Raw genomic sequence first — 18,642 nt, 5'->3', positions numbered from 1 at the left:
GATCCCCGGTGTTACCGTCCAATTTCCTTGATTAACCCAAGATACTTGGCAGAGTTTTGTTAGGTCGGTTTCAGACATGGGCAACTGAGAAGCGTATATTATGCAATGTCCAGCATGGGTTCAGCCAAGGTTTGGGGACCAAGCAACAATGCTCGAATCTTCATCTCATAATTAATAAGTATACGAAGGTGAAGAACAGCTGTTTACGTTTGCCTTGCGTGGACCTCAGCTCTGCGTTTGATTGTGTCAATCGGGCAAAGCTGTGGGACAGAATGATAGAAATGGGGGTGGAGTGTCCGCTGGTGTCTTTTTCAATTCAACTACACACTGATCTGTCTGGATGTATTGCGTATGGGCCAAATGGAGTGTAGACCCACTTTGGAATTTGGGAGGGTGTTAGGCAAGGGTGTGTGTGCTTGCCCCCTTTCTCTTCTGTCTCTAGATCAAAGAGCTCCAATCTTTTATGCTGTGTGTCAAGGCCGACACGTCTACGGTGGGGACTGGACACCTCCCTGTACTGATGTAGGCAGATGACTGCTTTTTAATGCCTAGAATGGTGGTAGGTCTTCAGAGGTTATTAGGTGATTCTGCCCAGTTCATGGATGACTTAGACCTGCCATCAATACCTCCAAATCATACACCATGGTATGCGGTGGTCAGAGAGGTAAAGTGAAATCACTTTATGCTAAATATACTGGACTATTATGTATGCCCACGTTTACGTACTTGTGGGTTTCTTTTGATGAAAAAGATACTTGGGCCCACTTAGTAAAAGTCAGTAAATCACAGCAGGAGCAGTCTCTAGCTGCAATTTTCAGATGTTCTGCCAAATTGGGCTCCAGTACTCCGGGAGTGATGATTAATATTTACAGAGCTAAGTGTGTCTCTGTGACCACTTTTGGTGCTGGGATTTGAGGAACTCAGGCGCTATCAGACCTCCAGGTGAGTGAAAATTAATTTCTGAAAAGATTGCTATGTGTCCCTTCTCGTGCGCCCCTATATTTCTGTCACTCTGAATTAGGGCTATTGCACTCGGAGGATTATGAGAAACTGTTCCCTCTGATGGTGTGACTTTCTGTATGGTCCAAACCAGAAATTCAACGTAATCAATCTGTGATATTAGATTGCCTGAGCCATACAAAAGCTCGCAATACTCCAAGGTTGATGTACATTAAAGATACATTTTCTCTGATGGGGGGCTCGAGTTTGAGACCTCAGAATGCATTAACCCTGCTATTAAAGTGTCTGTCTAATGCAACTATCTTGCAATATGTTAAAAAGAGATAGGGAGGTGGCAGAGTGTACTAAGCAGAGGGTGGCTGCCTATCAACTTTTATCAAGCGCAATGTACATGGAACCTGACCTTTATTTCGCTCCTAATCATTGTCACAGATTTTATCTGGTGACATTTTGTTTTAACATAGCTCACTTCTCAGTTCCTATCCTAAAGCCGAGTATAGACACTTGGATTTGATAACTTGCCCATGCAACTCTGTGTCCCCACAATCTATGCAGCATTTGCTTTTCTTTTGTAACCTTTACACAGTTTCAAGGAAAATGTTTTTACAAAAATCTCTTAACATAAGGAAATGTAGACCTGTGCTGTTGTATCTAACACTTTTGCAACCTGAATTTGTCTGTGTAATGGTACACAAATATATTTCAGCTGTGGCCAGGCTAAGAAACTCTAGGGCATGAAATTCTGAAATGTAGTCAGAGTTTGCGACACTTTAAATATGCACCTTGGCACTTTAGGATCAGCTTCAGATGTAAATGAGCTTTTTATTTCATTCAATTTCAATCATGTTAAAATTTTACCAACGTTTTATTGCTTAATGGTATTTATTTATAGATTAATTTTTAATGTGAGTACTGGCTTCAGGACTTGTGCTTATGTCTAACTAGGTGTTCTTAGCTGTGTCTGGAGTTTTTTGTTCGCATATTGTACTGTACTATGAAATATTTGTTGACATTGAATGAATTTCTTATGTATTTTAATTTGCGGATGTACTTTTATGGCTTAATTTAGCCAATGATATTCGATTGATTGACACTGAGTATGTAGTTAGCAAGTATTATGAGTGGAACCTGAAATTCCTCGGAGAAATTGGGAATTACCAGGTGAATTGGACATATCAGGTTAGATTATCTAATAATTCCCCATTCCTCGTCAAAGTTTTTACCATAGTTTACGGTACTTTTGTAGATATGAAAGATCCAATGCGAAGAAGAGAGATGCACATGGTTTACGCGATTCATAATTCAGATGAGTCTAGTAACTAATGTTATCATGCAACTCAGGTCAGAACAGACATCAGCTTAGAGACGACATCAAGTCAGAGCAGACACAAGGTCAGAGCAGACACAAGGTCAGAGCAGACACAAGGTCAGAGCAGACACAAGGTCAGAAGAGAACAGATATCACAAACGACCAGATATCAGCTAAGAGCAGACATAAAATCAGAGCACAACAGACATCAGACCAGGCCAGATATCAGATCAGGACAGACAGCAAATCAGAGCAGACATCAGATCAGAGCTTATTGAATATTGGACCAGACAACAGACAAGAACACAGATGAGACATCAGACCAGAACAGACAAGACATCAGAGCAGATAAGACATCAGATCATACCATACATCACATCAGGTCAGGGCAGACATCAGACCAGACATCAGCCCAGTCACCCTACCCCATCTTCATATAAATCTTCATATAAATTCAACACCTGCAATTCACCTTAGGCAGTGTCATCTTAATGATTTTTGGGGCCCTGGGCCAGACACATTTTGGGTCCACTTGTTCAGAAAACCTTTAAATCATATCGCCTATTTTCAACTAATTCAAGCGTGCAAAATGCCAAATAATATTGGATTACATATATAATGGGGCAGTGCTTAGACGGGGTCTACCTGCCCCCTTTGATTGGGCCAGCTCTTATTTTTCCTCATTGGACACTTCCTGAGAGCAATAGAGAGAAAACACATGACGGGGAACGAACGAGAAAGGGACCAGAAAAAAAATCTCTAAGAGAGAAAGCAGGAAACTGCAAGATGAACATAAACGGGCAGGGAGTGCCTGGTAGTCGATTAAAGCTACAGGCGGTGGATTTCAGACTCGCAGCATTGGCACTCGGCCCGCCGGTGCCAGACGCGGGATTCTACACAGAGCTTTGGGCAGTGGCTCCTTCTTCTTTAACAAATTAAGCTCTGTATAGGAAGTCCAAAAATTATTAAATTGACACTGCATTGAGAGATACAGAGTCAGAGACAGAAGTAGGCAGAGAGAGAGAAAAGTTGCTAAAAGAAACCTCAACAAAGATAGAGTGAAAAAGAGGTCATTATTCCAGGTGGGCTCTGGGAAGGCGGGGGTCCTGGGCGTTTGCCCACTTTGCCCATGCCTTAAAAAGCCTCTACCTTGGTAGGAATGTACTTTGGGATGAGCAAATGAAGAGTCTGCCGTTCAACAGTATGTGGAGGTAAACAGGTTGACCCCAGGCTTTTTCCCGGTGGCTACGTGGTCATCCCGTTTAACACACAGGACCTCAGTCCCCACTGCACCATGGTCACCCACCTCCCGAGCTGTCTGTACAGATCATGTGGTCCCTGGGAGACTGCGGAGTTGGCGCACTCTGGTACCAGATACATTTCAGCCTTTGAATTGAATGTATCTTTATGAGCTGCTCATTACTGCAAATTTGTTCTTCTAAAGACTGAAATACCATCCGGTCCCTCCTAAGCTATTACTCCGTTATTTGATTATCAGTGGGATGAACACTGGGATCTTGCAGTCGGAAGTGTTGGCGCGGTGGAGTTTCGCATTAAGGGAGTAAACAAAGGCGCTGCAGGTTAATGAATTCTAGATAGAATTGAATTACGTGCAATCCTGGCTTGAGGGGGTGGGAGGTTCTCAGAGGGATGTCAAAGAGACACTAGGATTTCATGTCTGCTCATATTCTGACAACGTCCTACCGCTCTCCACCATCCTTCCCGTGTAGAGTGGAGGCGTAGATTTAGGCCTCGCAGCCCGCGGTGCGAGCTGGGGCCAAGCTCCACGGGGCCCCATCCTGAACTGTGCAATATCCCTGGTCTGAGAGCTCATGACTGGGTTCCGAAGCGTTGTGGGCCCCTCCATGTATTTTGCAGGGGCCCCTCAGGTTTTGTTACACCAGTGACGTAGAGGGTCTTCACCATGTTCCAAATGGGAGTCTACGCCTCTCTGGAGGTCCAGGATGAGTTGATTACAAATTTGTTTTACAAAGACCCTTCTCTTGCCATCTTCTCTGCCTTCAAACCTTTTTATCAAGTGTGTGAGTACCCGAGGAAGATATGCTCTATGATGCGAACGAAGATTTATTGCACTCTCTCACACCTGGAGGTCTCTGTGAGCTATGAAGTGAATGTGGTGAAGTAACTGAGATACAGAACCAGACAAAGATCTAAAACTGAAAGATTTGACCTTTTTTAAAGAAAGATAAATGACAGCTAATGTTTTTAAAACATTAAGGAGTGGGAGATGTACAGAAGGAAAGACGCAACTAGGAGGAAGCGGGGAACCCTCAGACGTTAGGAATAGATCATCCGGGGCTGCTAGTCTGGATCCAGCATACAATAAGAATAGAAGCAGCAGCATTAATGGCCTGTATACAATACAAAGTTGGCCTTATTTACAGTTCGGCCGAGTGGACGCATCACTGTGCATCGGTCAGGCTCCCGCCACAACAAACGTGGTTCTTCTGCTCTACTGAGAGGCGGCGAAGGGCCAGGTGTACATAGGCAGGGGCTCTATCGGAGTAAATCTCTGACAAGGCGGCAGATCAGGGCACATCGACCACTCTCCTGCTCTACTGAGAGTAGGCTGACGAAGGCGGAGTATCCATGCTAGTGTCTGCCATGCAATCTATGGAGGATACGCTCAAGATATATACTCATCCGCTCCACAGCTTCTCTGCAGAGCACAAGATGCCATTGTCACATACCTTCCAGTGGTAATCACAAATCCATTGGAGCGGGTCTGAAGAGGTACAAAACTGTCGTAATATTGAGAGCGCCCGAAAAAATGCAGCATTTGAATGAGTGTGAAGGGGGATGGTGAAATAGAGGAGACGAAAGGAAGAACATGCAGAAGGGAAGAGTGAAAAAAGGGTGGCTGAGAAGGAGATTATGTGTGATTCGCTGATGGAGGGACTTTAGAAAGAGATCTTTGGGAAAAAAGGGCGTATGCAACTAACTCAGAGGGAGGGATTGCAGAGGAAAGCGATGTGAATGGAACAATGGGAATTGTTACTCATTTATCTGAAACTAACTAAAAATCAGTGCTAACAAGAACTGGTTAAGGGAATAGCTCTGGCTTGTTTTAGGTGTATGTTTGTAGTTCTGTGAAGTGTTTGGATGCATTAACAGAAACCACAAATAGAGGCAACAGAACACTAGTCAGGTTGCATGCCGTGGCAAGCACAGGATTCTAGTTCATATGTTCTGGGCCACGCCCAAAGTATATAAGACACGCCCACTTTAGACTCCCACCTTCATTTTGTTTTTACACCGAAAGCACTGTCCCATAATAGGGCTGGAAGAAAGACTAAACAAGGAGCTAGTACAAGATCTTTGCTGCCCTATGGGAAGCGATATTTTGCAAGCCTCTTGCTTGTCATGAGCAGAGGGGACAATGTTTATCATGGAAGTTCTGGTGTGCTCTTCTTGTGGTACCTTAAGCGGCTGCCTACTACAGCTTCGCTCTAGCGTGAGCTTTGAATATGGACCTTACACGTGAGCAACGCACATCACAAATATCGAAAATCAATCTAATGAGTTATAAGTGAATTTAATTACTAATTTGATCCATAATTCCTTCAATTTTCATATATGTGTAGTGTCAATATGCCGCCTTACTGCACTTCAGAGCACTTAGCATAACCCACTACCGCCTAGTAATCACACTCCATTTCTAAATTATATTTTTTACATGTGTAGATCCCCAAAATATGCCGTTAATGTACTTCTCTTGTATGCAACCAAATCAAGCAAATACATGGAAACAAGGCACACAATCAACTTCGCTAAATGATCCATTGAGTTACAAAAAGCCCTCTGAATGGCCAATTAGCACCAATAATGATGTGTGCACAGTGTGTTTGTGCTGCTGGTTGTGATTTCAGAAGTCCCTGCCAACTGGAGCAGAGCCAGGTACTCCTGCAGTGATTATGGGATATCATTCCACCCTCCGCCACCGCTGAAAAGGTATTGAGTGATAAAGCCATGTAATCGAGCAGTCCACTGACAGCGTACTCACCGTACGGCTGTCATTCAAGCGCACACCATTCTTTGTGCTGTGTCAATTGTAACCATAAGACAATGAACGGACAGACATAGGGTTGAGTTAATGCAGCGTAAAAGCCGCACAGACATGGCAGCCAAAAAGCCGTACGACGGAAACAACTATGCTGTCTAATGGAGCATCAGCATAGACAGCTGCTATAATTAAAGTAACCAATGGTGTTTGGGCACCTGGATCAAAAAGAATGACACCAACAAATGAACTTTTGGCAAAGGAATCAACTCTACTTGAGCACCCAGTAGGAAGGACTGTGATTTGTTAATACCACACCAACCAATGCACTATCAGCTCTTGGATCTTAGAAGTACAATACCCAATAAACTATCAGCAGCAGGATCACGAACATTACAACAGCCAATGTACTATGAGTGCTGAGATCAGAGAACAGCAGCAACCAATGAGCTGTCAGCAATGAAAACAATGCTACAGCAACCAATGAACTCTCAGCACCATGATGCAACAGAACTGTATTAAACAATCAGTAGTGCTAACATCTCATTAAGACACTACAAACACAACAGTATCAGCTCATAAGTGTAGGTCCACAGCAAACATAAGCTGTAACCATCAGAATCGGGATTACTAAACCACCCAATGAACTGTTCAAGGTTCAACCGATCAAAAACATTGTCGCAGCCAATGCAATACCAGCTCTGGGATCTGAGAACTACAGTAACCAATGAACTATTAGCACCAGAATCAAGAACACTATGGCACCCAATGGACTGTCGGCACCAGAATCAGGAAGACCACAGTAACCAATGAGCTCTGTGGAGCTGAAAAAACAACAGCAAACAATCAACTATTAGCACTAAGATGAAACAATGACATCAACTGGCTGTCAGCAATGGGGTCACGGATCAATAGGCAGTAACTGGAACAACGAGATCTGGCACATCAGTGTAATCACTGGTACAAAGTAGAATTTGAGGAAATAACTGACCACTAGCACACCAACCTGGTAAAACACTGAACCCAATACTTCAACAGCAGAAAATCAGAATAGAAGATAAACCACTTAACTGGCAGCACTACAATCAAGAAGAGAGATGAAAGCCAATGGGCACTGAATCAAACAGAACTCATGGACTAATAAACTGTCAGCAGCTTGATCATAGAGCAGTAACAACCCATAAACTTTCAGCACTGACATTAGAGGAAAGAGGAAAATACCACGGCTAATGAACGGTGAGCACTGGGATGAAAAAGGACTATTGGAGAAACTGAACTGCGAAGACTGGGATCAGAGTGCACCAGACAAACCAATGAACTGTCGCTCCTCAAGGAGTGTGATCTGCAAAAACTAATGACTGTCACCACTCTTATAAGTCAGAGCTGAGGCAGCTACTGAACTGCATCCCTGCGAATGCCAACGACCAATGAACACGGGAGAAGTACAACAACCAATACACCTAAAACATCACCGTCCGCAAGTACTATAGAGGGGTCTAAAAGTTCCAACATTTGCTAACAAAGTGCTGTCAGGAGCCCAGGGAGGGCTGTCTTCTATCCATAAAGTGCTGTTCTTCTATTCTTCAAAAGGGCCATAAAGTGCTCAAAAACTTAAATATACTCCCCAAATTTACACAATAAAAGAAAAGGTGTACTCATCTGCCACAGTAGTGATGTCACTGATTACATCACTGTTGAAGTTATAATTTGCGCCATTGGTGTAATTAATTCTGTCATCCGTAAACCCCTCTGAGATGTCACGGATGGAATCGTGATCAGTCAATAGTTGGAGACCAGATGTTCAGAAGCCACCTTCCCTGGCATTTATACTGCCATGTAGGAGAGTGCCGTTGCTTACAACCAACATTAACACACTTATGGAAGTTACCTGCAACATTTACAACACACTCAAACTTTGGCCAGGGGGTCTGTGTCACCAGAACCCCAAGACGTCAATATATGACCATAATGCATAAGCGCGATGCATTCCATTCTGTAATAGTTATTTTTGCGTCCCTTGACCTACCGTGCAACATCCACACAAAGTGAACTGGCTCTCGACAATTAAACTTATATTCATGTTTATTACCATCTTACAGGAAGTCGTTTTAACAACCTTAGTAGGGGGAATGCCCAATTTTGCCTAGCGAAGATATAGACTTACTAAGCTACACAAAGTTCTTTGAGGGCAACGCTTTATCGACTAAATCTACCTAAACCTCTTCTGCAGCTCTGACAAACTTGACGAGGTGAAGAAGCAGCCAGTCAGTGCTGAACACTGGTATACCTAACCCGATTATGCTCCTATACATCAAAAGTCTATCAGTACATGGTTCTCAGTTGGAAGATGTGGTTCAGGGTGGGACCGTTCGCCTCTTTCCCGAAACTCTGCCAGAAAGTAAAGCAACTAGGACTTCTGGAAATCCCCCACATAACATGCAGAGCAGCACCTGTTGTGCCTATGTGGGACGTTATATAGTGACAGCATAAAAAGCTAGTCCATGCTAAAAACAAAAAACGTTTGCATCCAAATCTTCCAACATCTGCCATAGGAGAAGGGTGTTAGGCAAATGAGAAAACACACACTAAAAATATAAGGTGGTTTTTGATATCTGTAAAGAATTAGAATATGATATATTTGTATGTTTGAAAACTGCAGCACCCAATATTATGGACCTATTCCAGACAACATAAAACGGGTGGTTGAGCCTAGCCTGGACCACGATGACTTTACAGAGTTGTTTTCAAAATAATGGGTAAGGAATGTGAAGGTGTGGCTCTCCCTCTCTCCCACCCACATATATCTTCTCTACGTTTTATAGCTATTCTAATTAGAAATTGTGCCACTTAGTGCCACGACGTATCTAGCGTGTAATCATCGTAAATTTGGTTGCAGGTTGTGTGATTTGCTAGCCGGATAGATGTAGTCCTAAGATTTCTAGTTTGGTACTAAGCGAGGTACTTTGCTACCAGGATATGGTCATTTGATATCAGGGTGTGTGTTTAATACTTGGGAGACTCATTGATGTTTGCGTCTCTCTTGCACCAGTATCAGTATGTCTCATTCCACACCAGGTCGTCTCAGTGCAAGTCTCATGTAGTGCCAGAAAGCCTTCCATGATGTCTCACCTTGTACCAGGATATACGACGGTGTGATACCATGTATACGGGTAGTTTTAATTCGCTCAATCACATAGAAATCTTTGGTAGCACATCTTCTCTATTCAGTAGATAAATTGACGCTTCACAAATTATCCAAATGCTGGAAATTGTAACAAGAGTTTTGCCATAGTAGCAGGATGCTGGATCGGAGCAAATGATCAGTAAACTTGTACCAGGGCACTGGACCGAGTATCAAGTTGCTGAACCTGGTACCAGATTGTCTTAAATGGCGTCAGGATTTTCAAATGAGTACCATGCCGTGTTAGTCTGCAGTACGCTCCTTGTCTGACAGCAAGATGCTTGGTGCCAGAAGGGTCTCACCGGGTACCAGTGCCAGGATCCAGGATGTCACAGTGACTCCTTACATTATATATATATCACATTGATATACAGATGTGTGACCTAGTAGCTGGCAGTGTCATTTTGTGATTGGAAGAACGATTCGGTGGTAGGGGATGTAATTTCATGCCAGGATGTCATCTTTTGGTAACCAGAATCCATCATTTGGTAAGAAGGTGAGATGCTGAGAGGCCAAGAGGTGGCACACAAACTTTCTTGCATGGCCTTACTATTGGTGCATAACACCCTGACCTGTCATAAAGGTTTACACGTCCGATTACACTATCTGATGAATACATAATATCTGAACCTCAAGTTGTACCAGTGCCGAACTCTGGTACAGACTATTTCACCATTTTTTGTAAATCGACACCACCATTTTATTGGAACCTTCTATCAAGATAGGCATAGTCCCTTTCCTTCGCGTGGTCTGCCTCCTAGCAATCTAATACAATTCACAAATGTTAATATAAAAAGCTCTTGTTCTGTCATGAGTGCACCCTCCAACCAGTACTTTACCCATTAAGACTCAGAGTGACTCACTCAGCCACAGAACCGCCAGCTCTATGGCACCACAAGTCTGTGGTTAAAAACCCCAGGCGTATCATAGATCTCAATAGTAGGGTACAGATCCAGGCTCACGGCGACTCATTCTGCCCCAACCCGACCCTTCGGCAGCACCGGCCTGCAATTAAAGCTCTTGATTCCGAAACATAGACCAACACACCTGTGGCTATCTGTAGCAAGGAGGATGACTGGCACATAAAATAGGGACGTGAAACAAGAGCCCATGGCCTGGAGCAGTACGCTACCTCCTAAACTTTTGCCGCGCGCCGGCCTTGGCGAGCGCTGAATAATGGATGAGCGAAGCAGGCTGTTCTAAGAACCTGGGGTAGGTTTGAATGCCTGCACTTGCTCCTTTATTCCCGTGATACAACAGGTAGTCGATACGCGTTTAATATTGCATTATTTTCCTTTCACCGCCGAGTGCTGCACCAGAAGCACAAACAGCTTTGGATAAATTATTTACGAGCACCTTTTTATTCCAATACAGATTTGAATATAGTTTTTTGTGTGTGGTGTTGTAAGACTGGTCCTACCTGGAGTCGGACGCTCCTTTTATCTTCCTCTTTAACCGGCTGGGTCTAATCTGGGGAGCCATGGTGGGCAAAAGAACGACGAGTTGGGATAGTCCCCCGAGCAATTGCCATCTGTTACAAGCATCCTCCCATCACCTTTTGTGTGTCTGATCTATTGGCCAGATGACCTGTCCATGTACCTGAGTCACTTCTGTAGTCTACATTACAGTAGAAATTACATTTCATGCAAATCAAAACCATTCATTTCTATCCAGCATGTGAAATTAACATTTCTCTATCCTAGAGAAAGAAGGCCAGTGTCGGTCACTAAGTTGGTGGTATCAGAAATGTTGTCTCTTTGCACTCCTGCTGACAATTTAATGAAAAGGCCATAAGAGAGGGAACTGGATTGAAGATTGGAGCGCCCGCAAGATCAGACCAGGCTTGCTGCGTGTTCCAATCGGAAGTTTATAAATCCATTGAGTCTAGAGTATTTCAATCGCTGTTTTGAACAGTCGTCATTTCCGCCAAGCTAATTGTACATTTGTTAATATCATTAGTAAAAACATCAATACAGAAATAAACAATGGGTCAAAATAAAGGATGCCCAATATGACCGCGTGAAGAGTGCAAACAAATACTTAGACATTTAACATCAAACTTTAATAGACGTTGACAATGTGCCAATAACACCATTTACTTAACAAAATTGACAAATTCTAGAATGGTGCAAAGCTAAACGAACTTGCAAACACACTAAATCAATGAAAAGACGTAGAGATGTGTAGACCTACATATTGTACGCCGTCAGTCAGGCCGTGGTTTTTTTCAACAAAGTAAACCAAACGCATTTATCAATAATACAACCTCTAATAGTAACATTCATTTTATATTTAAATTCTTTAGCTAACAAATCACTGACCACATTCAAAGTCGTTTTCACCTTTGGCTTTCAAATTGCACACATTGTATATTTTTGCACAGTTTGTGTAAACCTCTCTCCAATAGGTCAGAAATCCAAATGTTCCTTAGTTTGCTCTCCAATTCCTTACACTTAAGTAAGGCATGTTCCAGAGTTTTCAAAGACATCACTCATCACCTGCAGTGTTCTGACCATTGACCACACTAGTTGGCTCAGACAAATTTGCATAAAACCACAATGGTGCATTTCATGAAGTAAATTGAAATAGCTCGGCAGACCTGTCGGCGTAACATATTTTAAATACTAATGGACGCAGGGTTCCGATACTTTCCATCATTTCTCTCACTGAATACCCCTTCAGTACAAGTCCCACATTGTTCAATTGTACAATGGAATATGATCGCCAACGTTTACCATTAAGTCGATTACTGGCATTCCTTGGGGTGACCGACCACACAATATTAAGATCAGGGGCATAGATTTTTCTGTAAAAGTGCATATATGATGTTCATAATCAAAAACTGTTTCCTTCTCTAAAATGATTGAAATCTCTTTTCAACTTTATATTATTTTTACTTGTTATGAGCATTTTCCTCAAGTAGGTTTTCCTTTACTTTGTGGAGAGCCTATACCATTTTTAACAGGAAATTCCATATTGGTTGAGAGGAAGTACAGTGTGTAGCAGTATTACAACACAAGGTACATAGCAACAGAGCATACTGTATTTTACCTTTTACCACAAGGTAGATGGAACATGTAATGTAACGTTTTGGCTACTGTAAAGGGTGCACAGTTGTCACTTCTTCTTATGTCACTTCCTGTCTCGGTGTTTGGAGACAGTTTATGAAACAGTGAACTAAACCAGACACAACATTGTTGTCCATGAAAAACATTGAAACAAAAAAATATAGGGGACAGCATTGGAGAGATAAATATACAAAACATAAAATATACTGTAGAGTATTTGATTAGGAAATTCAGGGGAAAATATCAGTGGTGTGGAACATTTTTTTCTTTTAAAAAAAGTGCTTGAACCCTTTTGGAAACAGTCACAAACCATTCAAAACAATTCTGATAAATGTACAAATTGTTGCACGCGTGCAGGCGGCCATGGGGCTGTATGCTACATCCCCATGGAAGCCAGCCTCTTGTAAGGGCTTTCAAGCTGCCATGTTGGAAGTCCTTACCTGACTGTGAGGGCCCATCATGGGGTTGTTGGGGTTGTGTGGAGGAGGCTGTGCGTGAGGTGATGGCTGAGAGCCTGGAGGTCCCTTCAAGAGAAACAAGATAAAAGAGAGGCAGTGGTTACTACTCAGGAAAGGGGAATGGTTGCTCAGCAGCTGGCCTGTGGTGCATTGGGCTCTTCCGTTTCAGCCATGTGCACGCGGTCTTAACAATGTGGTAAGGCAATGTGAATTTCTATAGAATGTGGTTGAATGGTTGGACTGGAAGATGATGTATCTACGGTATGGCAGCCACAGGGTGCAGCTCTTTATGCTCAAGTGCCCCTGCGCTTCAACCCATTCCCAAGCGGGTCTGCCAATGGGGTCCAGATACATCAACCGCCATGACCAGTCAACCACTGGGACGTTCCTACGGGGCCAGCTAGCACAACTGTTTCTTTTGGATATAAGCAACGGGTGAGTGGAAAAGATACAATTCATGAGATGTTTGCAAGACAATCCAAGACAAAGGAACCTTGATGTGGTTTTGTTCGCACTGATATGTGTTAGCCTCAATCTCTGAAATAGACATTATTCACCGACTTCCTAATTAGACATCCAAGACTTGCATGAAAGCTCATGACACAGAAAAGGTCATCCGCGATCTCAAATTAGTCCAGGTCAGGTGTGAGTGACACCCGCTTGTCTCCCTCTTTGCATGCTGGAACTTGTAGTTCAGCATTTATAAGGAGAAATTCATACCCACATGTACCAACATGGAAACAAAATTCTAGGCTTGGGAGAACTGTCCAGACTTGATCTGAGGCAATGAGAAATCTCTGGAGTTTGTGCTTACTCACAAATGTATAAGATTTAAATTAAATCTGCCATCTTCTGCAGACAGTTTCACAGCTTTTCCAGGCCTGAAGCCTCAGATAGTTAATTTGTTCACAACCTTTTACCACACGCATTTGCTTGTTTCCATGTATAAATGCAAACTGTATTACAATTGTTTGGTCAGAAATCCAGAGCTATATATTTAATACACTACTACATACCACATCAGTCACCCTCTTCCCTACATGTATATTGCTCCAGACACAAGTGACAAAATAAAGGCAAATATCTGCTACAGATTCTTGAATGCAATTAAATACAATGATAGTAGTCATGTAAAACACAGCTCTTGGTGGATAGAAGCCCTTCACTGACCATGTCTTGCAATCATAGCAAGAAATTCAGAAAAATGAAGGAGTCTGGGTGAAAAAGAGAAAGCGTGTTTAGCAGAGAAGTTAAAATGGAATATAAATAGATCATTAAAGCTGTTAAATGCTACATTGAAGTTTATGGATTCATATTTTTACAGGAGTTGAAAGCCCTTTTCATGCATGTGCCATTGAATAAGGTCCAAGGAGGCAAACCACCACCGCAATAATGCTGTAAAGTAGGAACACTAGAATTACAATTTTAGTCTCCTACTTATTCCACATCACATTACTTATCCACCAGATGACCTCACTGACCTCGAGCCTGGAAGACAAAACATTATATCCAAGGCTGCTCTGCAGGGACCTATAGACTTTGATTAGTTAGCCGTGTAAATGTCTTTGCTACTGAAGCAGTCTCTGCTTATGAGACCAGTGGAATTCATATTGAAAGCCATAAGGAAGAGGGTCTGAACAGACACTAATCAACATGTTTCGGCCCATGTACTGTAACGCACAGGGATGCAGGCACATGCATTATTTCTAAAGCACCATACTTAGAAGAGTCCTTTACTCCTTTAATTTCATGATGAAGCATCTTCTAAAAACATGGTTAATATGTTAAAAACATGAAGCCAACGTTCTGTAAAGGAAACTCATGTCAAGCGCATTACTAAACAAACTCTATTGACGCCCTGCCACAAACAATTTCAACTTTGCTAATTTTTAGCTTCACAAATGGTAATCTATCGATATCTGTTAACCAGGTTAGGTGTTTAAACGACTATCTGTAAAGTAGTCATTAAAAATACAGCTGCTGAGGGCTAAAACCCCTTCACTGAACACTTCTTGCAAATTAACTATGAACCAATATTCCAAAGAACTCCGAAACAGTAGATACTCAAAATGTCCCAAAATATGTTGCAGATATAACACTGGGAGCAGGACAGTAGGGATTCTCAGCAAGATAAGATCTTGTAACAACCCACAACTGGGAGTCAGAGTGACCTTGTTGTGCCCTGATGAAGGTCATTGTATAGTGCCGTTTCGACCAAGCGCTTCAGAGACCCCAGCCAGTATGGGAGAGTTCTATGCAGACAGGTAAATGATAAAAGATGCAATCAATAATCTACTATTGAAGAACAGATATATATTTGAAAATTCATTTCAGGTAAAAACTTGCAATAGATAATAGTATGAATAATGAGCCTGCATACAAGAAATACACAATGGGAAGTACTTATAGGGAAGAGAACACAAACCAAATGCATGTAAGAGGTGCTGTGTGTCATACAGGATCTTTCACCCACCTCAGACGCTTTCAATCAGTCGATGACCAGATTTAAAGAGGGAACCCTGGTTTAGGAGCATGCATTAAAGTGAGAGAAAATAAACAATGTACCTCTGAGTAGGGATGAGAAACAGTACATAGCTATTAAGAGACATGACAATTGGTAATTTATTTATTTATTTATTTATTTTGAGAATTTATAAAGCGCAACCGTCACCATTACAGGCATCCTGGCGCTGACAGAGACCAACGAGGGGTAGAGATCAGACAGCGTAGGAAGGCTAGCAAGGAAAGAGCCAGGTTTTCACCTTTTTTCTGAACTGCAAGAGTTCATTTGTGGACCTAAGCTCGATGGGGAGTGAGTTCCAGAGTCTGGCGGCAGCCACCTCAAAGGATCTACCTCCAGCTCTGACCTTCTTAAATCTAGGAACCCCTACCAGTCTAGCATCAGATGAACGAAGTTGTCTGGTAGAGGTATACCAAACAAACTTGGATTGTAGAGGGGCTGGACCGCAGCCATGAAGAGCCTTAAAAACTGTACAAAGGGCTTTAAATTGGATTCTTTGTCTAAGGTTCCAGGCGTTCGGGTCCCAGGCGTTATTCCGCAATCTATACACTCTATACACTCTATACAATCTATACACTCAAAATAGTAATTTTAGGATCATAGAAAGGAATGCTGGTAAGAAAGGGTCCACGGTATTCCTTTATCCATCCAACCAAAGAAGGACCAGCACGCATCCACCACCACCTGCGCTTCCACCAATCCTCCAGACCCCTGTGATCCGCTTTCCTCTCCCTCACTCACATCCCCCGCATCCGCCGATGCAACAGTGGAGAGAGCTCCTTCTCCTACCTCACCGCGAAAGCCTGGAACATCCTCCCCGCCCCCTCCCACTCCTCTCTGGCCCTCACCCTCTCTTCGGGAGTTGAGAAAGGGACTCGAGACATGGCTTTTCAACTGATGACCCCCCCACCACATCCGAGCAGCCTGGATCTCAGCTCCTGGATACCCTCACCAGTGATCAAGGCGCTATACAAATCCCGAGTGATTGATTATCCTTATGCAACCCAGAATCTGCGCCTATATTGTGAGGTGCAACATTAATTCGCTCCATTGAAACTTTTGGAACTGCGGCTGATGCAGTTAATGATTTCGGAAGAAAGCGAGGCGTTATCTTGATGAGAATCCCTGCAGGTGCAACTTCTCCCCTCCCCTCCAAGCTGACAGAAGGACCAAGGTGCACACCGGATAGTATTTATTTAATAATCACGTGCATGCAGCTTTGCAGTCGCTGTCTGGGCGTAATGGGCAACATATGGCAGACCAAGGTTTGCAATATTGAGCCAGCTCCGGCTTGGGAGGCTCCCAACCAATCAGATCACGGGCAAGGAATGCTGGTAAATGATGCAATTAATAAAATCATTTTCTATCCAGCTAAGGGGATAACTATTTGGCTCAGCGGAGCTTCTCATCCGACAACCCGCATGCATCTCACCATTTGATACTTCACAGGAGAATGCACTGAGGAGAGGAAACACTAGGGGGCACTGTCTACACGAAAATCAATTACGGCAAGGCTGTCAAGTTTATTTTTATTCGGAAACTGTAGACTGCAACAAGTGAACTTTTATTTTTTTCCTCTTCGCTCTTTTTTTTCCCTCTTAGCTTTTTTTTTTCCTGCAGAAGCACATTGTGGAATCGGTTAGAAGACATGACCAGACTTTAAAGAGTGAAACGAGGTGAAAGTTGGAGATTCTGTTCCACTTTGCAGGTAAGGAAAAACATCTCGGATTTTCTGCAAGGTATAAAATCTCTTAACTCGAGCTAACAAAGAAGAAAAAACATACAGCCCTACTGGACTCGAAACCAAACGAGCGCTTGGAATAAAACACAGTTGGTGGGTAAACAAATGGCTTGCATTTGATGGGGTGGCTGGGAGATGGGTTTTCGAAAACATACTCATCTTCTTTTTAAATTCGAATAAATTTCAAGTATTGGACAATATATATATATTCTCTGTGAGCTCAGCTGGGAGGGTTGTTTTTGCACTTCAAGAGGGAGTACACACACACACACACGAATACATTAATTAGAATGTTCTACTTTTTTCTGACATTCTTCACATAATGTCCAAAATGTGCAAAATCCAAAGCACGACACTTGGGTGCTGTAAACAACACCGTAACTGCCCAACTAGGATTTTTATTACCTGGATATGTAAGCAGTTTAAGACATAAGTAGGGTAGAGTAATGTTAAACAGTAATTGGAGAGTAAGACAGACAGCACAAATGAAATCGATTCCCCCCTGTGTTTTCTAGAGCGTAAACCAAGCCAAGGACGGCATAAGAGTCACATATGTGGGGTTTTGAGTACAGACACAACACATCACATGGTACAAGAACACAGAACAAAATTCTATATTGCTAGCTTCAGTAGCAGATCACTCAGGAACGGGCCCGTGCAGGTACGAGCGGTGGGGCTGGTGAGAGTCGACAGATGACGATGAGGGAAAAGAAAAAGAAAACTACTTACCTTGCTTGCGCTCGCGGCATCACAAAGTTGGTGATGCGGCAAGCGCAAGGGAAGTGGTTTTCTTTTTTCCTTTTGCCTTGTCGTCTGTTGACTCCCCCCACCCTGCGCGCCACTCCCACCTGCATGGCCGCGCCCGGAGACCACTGCCAATATTAGCACCTGCCTTACAGCACCACTGCAGCCAGCCACAAGAGGGAGCCAGGCTGCAACAAATGATTTCAAAAATGGACAAGTTACAAGGGAAGAGGTGACGTGCAAATGGAGGGCTAGGATAACACCAGAACTAGTTGGTTGAGTGGGGAAGTAGAACAGTCCACGAAAAAATACAGCCACTTACAAAGACTGCTCAGTTTGACTACAATTTGCACCAAGAGATGCCATTAAACTCTCAACCAGGGCCACTGTAATTATGCCATTCTACGGGTGTGGCATTTTTCACATAATTAAGGATTTGCTACAATTGTCATGTAATCCACCATCTGCTGAATAACCTGCAGATTTTAACAGATTTTTTTTAGCACAAACAGATCGAAAGTTACAAAAAAAGTGGCGACTTGTGTTTTTACGCACTGAAAGGCCCGTCACAAAGGTTGACTGATCACCTTTCAGTTACCTATTTTATCTAGGAAAATATTTAACTTTATTAGTGTCGAT

The 18,642-nt window shown here is 42.8% G+C and overlaps 1 protein-coding gene across 2 annotated transcripts in view; it reads right to left on the bottom strand.

Annotated features, from left to right (window-relative positions):
• SSBP4 (single stranded DNA binding protein 4) overlaps positions 1-18,642 on the bottom strand; it is a 532,613-nt gene that overhangs the window by 44,081 nt on the left and 469,890 nt on the right. The window contains exon 6 of one of the 2 annotated variants that reach the window (XM_086947014.1): positions 12,980-13,063. The exons of the other annotated variant lie outside the window; for it this stretch is intronic. Within the exon in view, the coding sequence (XP_086803140.1) occupies positions 12,980-13,063 (84 nt within the window). The remainder of the gene's footprint in view (positions 1-12,979; positions 13,064-18,642) is intronic. 2 annotated transcript variants of the gene reach the window in all.

The sequence above is a fragment of the Lissotriton vulgaris genome, chromosome 12 (genome assembly GCF_964263255.1).
Source record: "Lissotriton vulgaris chromosome 12, aLisVul1.2, whole genome shotgun sequence".
Classification (NCBI taxonomy): Eukaryota; Metazoa; Chordata; class Amphibia; order Caudata; family Salamandridae; genus Lissotriton; species Lissotriton vulgaris.
This window is presented reverse-complemented; position numbering and strand designations above follow the sequence as displayed.